General features: G+C 37.9%; 1 protein-coding gene across 1 annotated transcript; it reads right to left on the bottom strand.

Moving 5' to 3' along the window:
• Positions 1-1,425: 1,425 nt before the first annotated feature.
• On the bottom strand, positions 1,426-2,112 carry LOC142634645 (uncharacterized). Its single transcript, XM_075808939.1, has 2 exons — positions 1,855-2,112; positions 1,426-1,752 (listed from the first exon to the last, which is right to left on the bottom strand). The coding sequence occupies exons 1-2, from the start codon at positions 2,110-2,112 to the stop codon at positions 1,426-1,428; spliced, it is 585 nt and encodes a 194-aa protein (XP_075665054.1).
• Positions 2,113-11,007: the final 8,895 nt, after the last annotated feature.

Below are 11,007 nucleotides of genomic sequence, written 5' to 3'. Positions count from 1 at the left end.
TCCTATGCCAACTACCAAAATAATACGATAAGGTCCTTCCCAAGTAGGTCCCAATTTTCCCCATGCTGGATTCTTGGCATTACCCAAGACCTTCCGTAATACCAAGTCTCCAGATGTTAGTGGCCTTAACTTGACATGAGCATCATACCCCTGTTTGAGCTTATGCTGATAATAAGTTAGCTGAACCATCGCATTGTCTCTCCGTTCCTCAATTAAGTCCAGGCTTTTCTCTAGTAAACCATCATTATTACTCGAGACGAAAAAGCTTGTCCTCAACGTCGAAAACCCAGTTTCCAAAGAGATCACGGCCTCGGCCCCATAAGTCATGGAGAAGGGTGTCTCTCCTGTGGATCTTCGTGGTGTAGTGCGATATGTCCACAAAACATGTGGTTACTCTTCCACCCATCTTCTCTTTGTATCATCCAGCCTCTTCTTGAGTCCACTTACTATAACCTTATTAACTGCCTCGGCCTACCCATTTCCCTGCGGATAAGCTGGAGTGGAGTATCTATTCGTGATACCTAGGTCACAACAGTATTTTCTAAAGGCCTTACTATCAAACTGCGGGCCATTATCTGAAATGAGAGTGTGAGGTATCCCAAATCTAGTGACAATATTTTTCCAAACAAACTTCTTTGCATCCACGTCCCTAATATTCGACAAGGGTTCAGTTTCAACCCACTTCGTGAAGTAATCGGTCCCTACGAGCAACCATCTGTTATTCCCTGCGGCCTTTGGGAAAGGCCCCACGATATCTAACCCCCATTGAGCGAAAGGCCATGGACTGGTCAAAGGGTTAAGGACACCACCGGGTTGATGAATGTTAGGAGCAAATCTCTGGCATTGATCACATTTCTTCCCATAATCCTAAGTCTCTCTTTGCATATTAGGCCACCAATACCCCTGGATAAGAGCTCTATGAGCCAATGACCATCCTCTTGTGACACCCGCAAATCCCTTTGTGCAATTCTTCCAAGAGTAACTTCGTTGCTTCAGGATGTACACACAGCAAATATGGCCCAGAAAAAGAGCGTTTGTACAACTTTTGATCCTCGGACAGCCAGAACCGAGGTGCCTTCCTGCATATTTTATTTGCTTCAAACCTCTCCTCGGGTAAGACATTACTCTTAAGAAAAGATATTATAGGGTCCATCCAACTGGGTCCGAACCTAACTTGATGAATATGGACGGCATCGGCAGTAGTCCGAGCAAGTTTCAACAAATCTTCAACAAGAATGACTCGAGGTAGACCTTCTGCCGAAGATGTTGCCAGTGTGGCCAATGAATCAGCATGCGTGTTCCCTCTCCTGGATATATGCATCAAAGTAAAAGAATCAAATTTGGATTGTAAAGATCTAACCCTGGTCAAATATTCCTGCATTCTTGGATCTCTGGCCTCTAATGTCCCTACCACTTGGCCCACGATTAATTGAGAATTTGAGAACATTTGGACTGATTTTCCTCCCATTTCTGAACCATATCCATCCCGACTAGTAAAGCCTCATATTCCGCCTCATTGTTGGTAGCCAAGAATCCCAATCTCAGCGATTTCTCGAACGTAAGCCCCTCCGAAGACACAAGAACTAGTCTCACACCTAATCCTCTTTGATTCGCCGCTCCATCAACATACACTTTCCAAATCGGAAGCTCTTTGCACGAGATCATGCCAACTGATTTTTCATCCATATGCAACCCCTTTGCACTCTCTTCTAATGAAGGTTTAGCAAATTTTTCCACCAAATCAACAAGGACCTGACCATTGACAGAGGTGTGAGGCATATATTTAATATCAAAAGCCCCCAGGATAGTTCCCCATTTTGCTATCCTCCCTGAGTAATCAGCACTTCACAATACCGACTTGAGAGGGAGCTGAGTCAAAACAACAACTGTGTGGGATTGGAAATAGTGAGGAAGCTTACGCATAGCATGCACTACAGCCAGAATCGCTTTCTTTAACGATAAATAACGCACTTCAACTTCATGTGGAGATTTACTCATATAGTAAACTGGTCTCTGTACACTACTATCGTCCCGTACTAGAACCAAACTGACGGCATGAATGGCCACAGCTATATATGCAAACAGGATTTCATCTACCTCTGGGCGAGACATGATGGGTGGTCGAGAAAGGTATTCTTTAAGTTGTTAAAAAGCTAAGGCACACTCCTCAGTCCATTCGAATCCCTTCTACTTATTCAGCAACTGGAAGAAAGGTCTACACCTATCAGCGGACCGAGAGATAAATCTGTTGAGAGCAACAGTCATCCCAGTCAAGTTCTAAACTTCCTTTGGATTCTGAGGGGGTTGTAAGCTACTAATTGCCCTGACTTGTGCCGAATTTACTTCTATTCCTCTGTGAGTTACCATATAGCCTAGGAATTTACCAGAGCCTACACCAAAAGAGCACTTAGAAGCATTAAGGCGTAAATTGTACTTCCTAAGCATCTGAAAGGTGTCATCCAAATCTTTCACATGCATAGGCACCATCTTGCTTTTCACCACCATATCATCCACATACACTTCAATAGTTTTTCCCAGTTGTAACTCAAACATCCTAGTCATCATCCTTTGATAGGTAACCCCTGCATTTTTCAAACCAAATCGCATCACCTTATAATGATAATTCCCCGTAGAAGTAATGGAGGTTGTCTTCTCCTGATCATCCAGTGCCAAAGGTATTTGGTGATAACCTTGGAAAGCATCCAAAAAACTCATCCGAGGATGTCCAACTGTAGCATCCACCAACTGATCTATGCGAGGCATTGGAAATAAATCCTTAGAACAAGCCTTATTCAGGTCTGTGAAATCCACACACACTCTCCACTTCCCATTCTTCTTCTTCACCACCACTGTGTGCACCAACCATTCCGGATAAAAAAACTTCTTTAATTGCCCCGGCCCTTTTGAGCTGGAGCACCTCTTCCTTAACGGCCTCAGCATGCTCCTTAGAGGAACACCGAGGTGGTTGCCTCCTCGGAACAATGGTAGGATTGACGTTTAAATGATGGAAAATGAAACTCGGATCAACCCTAGGGGCTTCATAGGGATCCCACGCAAATACGTCTGCATTCTCTTTCAAAAACATAACCAATTCCATCTTCTCTTGATGTGGTAACCGAACACCAACCTGAAAGAACCTTTCAGGGTCATCACCAATAAAACCTTTCTAATTCTTCACATGTTGCCTCCTCTGCTACCACCGCATTGGGCGCATCCAAAGACATTAATTGCTAGAAGTCCTCCGTAGCCGAGACCGAGGATCCTGGTTCAACCTGATGTAGGCTTGCAGCTGATATACACTGTCTTGCCACTGATTGGTTCCCAAGAATTTCTTCAATCAGTTCCCCCGATGGGAACTTCACTTTGAAGTGTAGAGTTGAGGAAACAACACCCAGAGCATGCAGCCAAGGCCTTGCCACGATGGCCGTGTATAGGGAATAAACGTCGACCACAATGAAATCCACATCAACTGTTTCTGGACCTAACTGCATAGGCAAATGAATTTGTCCTTTTGGTATGATAGCTTTCCCTTCAAAACTTATTAATGGTGAATCATAAGCAGTAAGATCATCGAGCTTTAAATTAAGCCCCTTAAACAAGTCAGGGTACATAATATCCGCACCACTACCCTGATCAACCATCAGTCTCTTCACATCATAGCCCCCTATCCTCAGTGTAATCACTAGAGCATCATCATGCGGTTGAATGGTCCCAATCTTATCTTCATCCGAGAAGCCCAAAATAGGCGAAATATTCCCTTTAATCCTCTTCGGCTTTAAGCCAGACTCCTTAGCGAGAATATGTGACACAGACATCACCCTAGTAGGACAAGAGCCAGTCCTACCAAGAGCAGCGAAAATGACATTAATCGTTCCCAAGGGGGGCCTGGACGAGTTGTTCCTTTGGTTAACCGAACCTGAATGGCTTCCTTGTCCATTAGGATGATACAAAAATTGTTTCAACTTGCCTTCACTAACCAACTGCTCCAAATGGTTCCACAGTGTCCGGCAATTCTCGGTAGTATGACCTACGTCCTGATGATATTGACAAATGAGATTCTGATTATGTTTCGTAGGATCCCCAGCCATCTTATTGGGCTATTTGAAGTATGGTTCCTTTCAAATCTTCTCCAGCAACTGATGCACCGGTTCTCAAAATACAGTGTTGACTACCTGAGGAGTGGCCGAACCCGATTGCCCAGCGAAATCTCTCCTCAGCCTATTGTTATTGTATCTATCCAACCTGAAATCTCTCATCTTCTAAGGGATAACCTTCACCTTCCTTTTACCTTGCTACTGATCTTCCTCAACCCGTTTGTACTCGTCAATACGATCCATGAGCCGATGTACACTCCGTACAGGCTTTTTGGTCAAAGATTTCCTTAAGTCATGGTCAGCTGGAAGGCCCACCTTGAAAGTGTTAATCGCCACCTCATCAAAATCGCCATCGATTTCATTAAACATCTCCCAGTATCTATCAAAATACGTTTTCAAGGTCTCTGCCTCCCTCATGGCCATGGACAATAAGGAGTCCAAAGGCTGAGGAACTCTACTACAGGTAATGAATCAAAACCCAAATGCCCTAGTGAGCTCCATGAAGGAATCAATAGAACCCACCTTCAGGCCATTAAACCATCTTATAGCAACAGCCCCAAGCTAGAGGGGAAGACTTTGCACATTAAAGTTTCATTCTTAGAGTGTACTGTCATCCTCTGATTGAAATGACTCACGTGCTCCACCTGGTCTGTTCTGCCATTATAAATGGTGAATGTGGGCTGAGTGAACCGTCGTGGAAGTTTCCCCCTCTCAACCCTACGTGTGAAAGGTGACTTGGAGATCTGGTGCAATGCCCTGGTCATAGCATCGTTTCCTAAGCCCCTAGCGGAAGACTTCTTGTCCTTTCGACCATGAAGATCGTCTTTCTCATATGAGAGAGTATCACTAGGAGGAGTTTTGGACCTTGGCCTGTAACTACTACCCTCGGAGCCCTCAGAAGAAGGATCAGAAAGAGATGGTGTATGCCTCCGCCTCGCGCGGCGTAACTTCTTCTTAAGGTGATCAATCTCCCTTTGCATGGCTTTCGCATCATCCTCATAGGGGGTTCTGCTTCCACCCCGAGAACGACTCCCGCCGGTGTGCACCGTATGTACACTACCCTTTCGATCCCTTTCACATTCAAGATGTTGGAAATGATCCTTACGCTGGGACCCTAGAGACTCTGCATGATGCGGATCTGAGCCTGCCATAGTGTTCCAATTCCTTAAACACAAAATTTCCCACAGACGGCGCCAATTGTAAGTGTACAATTTGTACCCAGACCCAACCACGTGATGGGTTCAGGCCCAAAAAGCCTTATACAATCAAATTTGTAAAGCGTGGCTTGAAACCTAGGTTTTATGGATATTGGACAATAGATAGGTAGGCTAGATTGCCACTATTTACACAATCAATGGATAAAAATAACAGAAATTCTTCTCGGACGTAAGCCGAGGATGACTTGTATTTCCTTTCTTTCTTCAAACAATAGATTAAAATTAAAGATGATGTCTACAGTGCTTCCTTTTTCCCTTTTCCTTTTTCGATCCCCCGCTCTTTGCCTTTTTCGTTCTTTTATATCACTCTTCTTCTTCCCTTTATCTTCCACGTGTAGCACAAATCATCTAATTAGATACTTGTCCCATCTGTCACCCTCTTAAAGTCTTCAAACAAAGCTGTAAAGCCGGTCACTACCATTTAGAGGTCATTTCCTCATTAATGCGGCCAGAGAAGTAGGTGTAGAGTCTTTAATGCGGTGGTGGCAGCCTTTTCCCTGATATTTCTCATTTGTTCCTCCTTTCTATAGTTTTTTAGAGTATATCTCCACCCATCAGTCCTTCCAAAATCTCCTTCTAAATATCCTGATGCGTCGTACGATCTTCACCTGACTTGTCCGAGGAGATGCCCCTCCTCGGACAATCCCTAGCAACCTTTCCATCAATAGTTTGTTTGTGGGCTTTAAAGCCCTGCTCGGACAGGCAAATACCCCCAAATCAGGCCCAAGGCTCAAGAGCACAATTTGGCCATCCTACCCCTACAGCCCTTATTTATTGTTTTCTAAAAGGTATTCCAATGTGGTAAAAGAAACTCTTTTTTCTTTTAAAAAAATTTTTTTATTTAGGCACAATTTTCGGATTTTAAAAATAAAGGAAGAAGATTTTTGAAACACTTTCTTAAAAAAAAAATTAGCATGCTAAAAAAACTTTTTTTTAAGATTTTTGTTTCTGGATTTTTTAAGGGGAGGGAGAAAAGATTTTTTTTAAAGGGAAATTTAACATGGTAAAACACATTTTTTAAAAATATATTTTTCTTGAGGTAACAATCTTTTGAAACATTTTTTTTTTATGTGGGGAAAAACGTTTTGAAAACATTTTATTTTCTCTTGAGAAAGCATTTTTTTAAAGAAAAATATCAATTGCGGATTTTATTTTAGGAAAAGGAAAACGTTTTTTATGAAAAGGTCTTTTAGAAAAGCATATTTAGAAAACTCCTTTTTTTTTTTTGAAAGACTTGATTTTTTTTTGTTTTAGATTTTGAAAAGCATTGAATAGCGTGTAAAGGACTTGTTTTACCCAAGCATATTTATTTTATAACAATATTAATGATGAAAAAGGTAAAGAAACAACAATTATAAACTGCAGAAAAAAAATTGCAAGGAAAGTAAAGTGCAGAAATTTAAATGACATTAAGAGTAGAAGGCTGAAATTTAAATGACATGAAAGTAAAGAGCTGAAATATTACAAAGGTTGATTAAAAAGTTTTTTTTTATGTCTCTCTTATATAGATTTTAATCTCTTTCAAGCTTTATGGATGCTTCATCATAAAGAAATGGGAGTTCTAAGCCATCAACTATTCTTTGAGACATACCTATATTGTGCTTTATTTGAGGTTTAAAAAACCATTTGAGAGCGATGAAATAGAAAATCTTTTTTATTTAGGTGTCTAGGTATAGTGTGTGTGTGTGTGTGTGTGTGTGTGTCTATATAGATACATACATCCATACATACATACATAAGTGCAATAAAGGGGGGAGGGGGATTGCGCAAGAAATTAAAAGGGGAAGGAGATTGCTTGGAAAATAAAATGGATGACATAAATTAAAAGCAAGAATAGTAAAAATCTCTAGATGCCTAGGTGGGATGAGATTTCTTCCCCCTAAGGGTACTTCTCATACAAATCCTAGGAAATGATTCAATACCCATCTAGTCAAACAAGCACAATAACACAAACAAACAATAATATATGAACATGAAAATAAAGAGAGAGATATACACACAAAAGCATAGGAATTTAAAGCAACTATAAACAATAAACAAGATAAAGAGAATGATTTTATATATGGAAAAGATGTTTACAAGATAGTAAAAGAGGATGGGATGGGTGTAGTTATTAAGAAACTACCCCATCCCTACAAAATTACCTACAAAAGTTACAAAAAAAAATGGATGAGGCTTTTTTTTTGTGTGGTGGGTTTCCGAGAGAGATAGAGGGGAGAGAGAGAGACTTTTTCCAGAATTTCTAGGGCTTTTTTTCAAAATTTTCTCACTTTTTTTTCCTTACTTTTTCTCCATATTTTTCTCTCTAAAACTCTATATTTTTTCACAAAAATGAGGCGGTATTTACAAGGGAAGAGGCAAAATGGGAGGCTAGGTAGCCTTCCCTTTTTGCCACCTCATCTGGCCTATTTCATGTTTTTTCCGTTTTCTGGTCTGATCTTCACAAAGTTGTTTAAAGGCCTTTCCGAGCTCCATTTTCTTCAAACTTTCTATTCTTAGAAACCTTTGGATGTTTAGTTTCCAACAACCATAACCTGACCTGATTTAGAGCCACGGTCATCGAGATATTGTGCTAAAAAAGAAGGTAACATAGTACTGAAAAATTCGGCGACGTTTTTTCTTTAAAAAATCGTATCTTCCAATCCAGAACAAATATCATCAAGCTCTTTTTATGAAATATAGCTAAATCTTGTTCTTCAAGATGGTCCAGTCGGCTCACTCTAGTTCTTGCCTAATCAGTACAGTTTATTGCACAAAGTTGAGCCAAAAACTACTTGTTTTTCCTTCTTTTTTTTAAAAGTGAAGATTTTATTAGTTTTTTTAGTATTGTGATGATATCTCATTTGTCTTAACTCCGATTTTGGCCAATAAACTATCGTTTCAAAGGGAAAGATATGCCCTATGAGATGGTCCAAAATTCAACAAGATCGAATGGTTGGATCAAAAAGTCAACATTTTGACCAACCCGATTAGGGTTTGGTCTTAATTGTTACAAAAATGGTTTTTTAATATTGTGATCCTTTGATCTAATATCCAATCATGTTGTATTTATTTTCTATCCTTTTTGGCTTTGAAACTTGTGATTTTGCTTTTTTTTCTTTTTTTCTTTTTCTTTTTTTTGTCTTTTTTTTAACGCATGAATTAGGGACGAACAAAATATGATATTAACAGGAGTCACATTGTGAAGGAGGGATTGTTGGGAGGACCACAATTTGACTCCCTACAACCACTATAAAACAGACCTGCATGGCATGATGTCGAATGCTATAAAAGATTTGAATGTTTCTTCTTCATTACCAACTGGTTTTGAGGTGGAATAACACAGTTCACGATCTGCCAGGGTTCAAAAATTGAGAATATAACAAATAAAAATGAAAAACTTAAATCGGTATCTATCGTTTTACTTATTTATAGTAAAATTCATTTGGCATGATATGCAAATTTAGAAGCAAAGAATAATAATATGATGATTTTTTTTTTATGTAATAAGATGAATTTATTAGATTAAAACACAAGGCAAGTTCCATTTTGAAAAAAAAAAAATACAACTATAAGTTCTGAAAATTTTGATAATAGATTTTTAGTTGGAGTAAAATTTAAATTTATAAAATTTAGATAATAAAGCTTTATCTAAATTAAATAAATTATTGTAAAATCTTATCTCTTAGGCAAGAGTTTTGTAGCTAATATCCTAATAAAATGCAACTTGAGGAAAACAAAAAACAAAAGCGTGGGTTGTGCGGGATTTAAGTTTAGAAATTTTTTTATAACAGACTTTTAGTTTGAATAAAATTTAAATTTGTTTTAAATTATTGTTAATTATGCAGCTTGAGGAAAACAAAAAACAAAAATGTGGGTTGTGTGGGATTTAAGTTTAGAAACTTTTTATAATAGACTTTTTGTTTGAATAGAATTCAAATTTTTTTTAAGTTATTATTAAACCTTATCCCTTAGTCAAAATGTGGGTTTTTTTTTTTTTCAGAAAGAAAACTTACGTTGTTGTGTGGGATTTAAGTTTGGAAATTTTTTATAATAAACTTTTAGTTTGAATAGAATTTAAATTTGTTGAAATTTAAATTTTTACCTAAATTAAAATATTTTTAAATATTATCCCTTAACTGAGGAAATATATCCTAAATATATATATATATATATATATATATATATATATATATATAATTAACTAATTAGTGGAAGTAGCCACTTGGCGCTACCACGGTTCTAAGACCAACTTTTATTATATAGTATATAATTTTTATAATTAAAAAAAAACAAATAAACTGTATATATATATATATATAAATAAATTAGTGCACACCTATAAATTATAAATATGTACATTTAATCTATGGACACATTCAATAAACTAATATTTTGACATAAATGTAATCTTTCTTGAGGTGGAAGCCTAAATGAAAAATGAGTCACTTGGCAAAACCTCATGTTTTCCCACATAAAGTCTCTACACACACACACACACACACAGAGTAAAGCAGATTAAGACCCCCAATTGTAAAATTACGGCTTAATTGCATCTACTCAACTAGATGCAGAATAAGAGTAATCAATGCAAAATTAACCAAGACTACTACCTAGTGCATGGGCATACATAATTAACCATTCAATATAAATGGGCATACATAATTAACCATTCAATACAAAAACACAAGGAGTAAGGGAAGAGAGATGCAAACACAAGATAACACTGCAATGTGTTATTGAAGAGGAAAACCGAAGTGCTCGGTGTAAAAACCTCTCCGCAGCCCTCCAAGCCAAATCAATCTACTAATGAATAAGTTGGAGTACAAGGATTACAATATAGACCCTTCAAGCCTAGACTACCCTTTGTACTTAGACCCTCCAAATCTAAGCTACCAACGGGTTTCACCAAGCCTTATCTTCCCTAACTTTTCGAATCCTGCAATTATCACTAATTTCAACCACCATAGAATGGCATGACCCAATACTTCCCAAGAGCTCCAAAACAACTCACAAAACTCAAAATTGGTGAGTTTTGTGTTTGGGCTAAGAACCTCTCAAATGATATGAAATTAGAGAGATAGGCGTAGAGGAAAACTAAGATAAATGTGTAAAGGATTGTACGTAAGCAATCTCTAACTCTCCAATGAATTAATAGGGTTTTCTCTCTGAAATTCTCCTAACAATTTCATGGGTAATGTGAGCTTTTATAGTGTGGGTAAAGAAATGAAGATAAGCACACAAACAGGCTGGTATTGCATCTCGCAAGTCAGGTCACGAGTTGCCAAGTCGCGAGCCACTCACAAGATGTCATCCACACTTAAACGTTTCAGCTTCCAACATGTGCTCCTCACGTGACCTTTTGCGAATGACTCCACTCGCAAATTATTCTGTTTTCACAGTTCTTCACCAATTCTTCACACTGAACCCATTACATTGAATCCCACAAACATACAGGGAAATGATTGATGAAATACAGTCAAATTTGATACATAACTTTACATATATATAAAAAAAACAAAAGAAGAAAGATAGAAGAAGAAAGAGTTGTATTGGAATTTGTAGTCATAACATATAGCTAGATAATATCATTGAATAATAATATACATCGATAGTTGGAGAGTTGAATAATATCATTGAATAATAAAATTTGTTTTATTCTGGAAAATTATTGCATTATTAAAATCAATAAAATATATTGTTTTTTAAATTGTATG

Source organism: Castanea sativa, chromosome 1, assembly GCF_040712315.1.
Source record: "Castanea sativa cultivar Marrone di Chiusa Pesio chromosome 1, ASM4071231v1".
NCBI classification, from domain to species: domain Eukaryota; kingdom Viridiplantae; phylum Streptophyta; class Magnoliopsida; order Fagales; family Fagaceae; genus Castanea; species Castanea sativa.
This window is presented reverse-complemented; position numbering and strand designations above follow the sequence as displayed.

Bases quoted from the DNA above. Each gene is read 5' to 3' on its own strand.
- LOC142634645 (XM_075808939.1), bottom strand. From the start codon at position 2,112: ATGTCTCGCCCAGAGGTAGATGAAATCCTGTTTGCATATATAGCTGTG. The intron at 1,753-1,854 runs GTATTGTGAAGT...GTCAATGGTCAG, and splicing joins CTCAGCTCCCTCTCAAGTCG to GTCCTTGTTGATTTGGTGGA.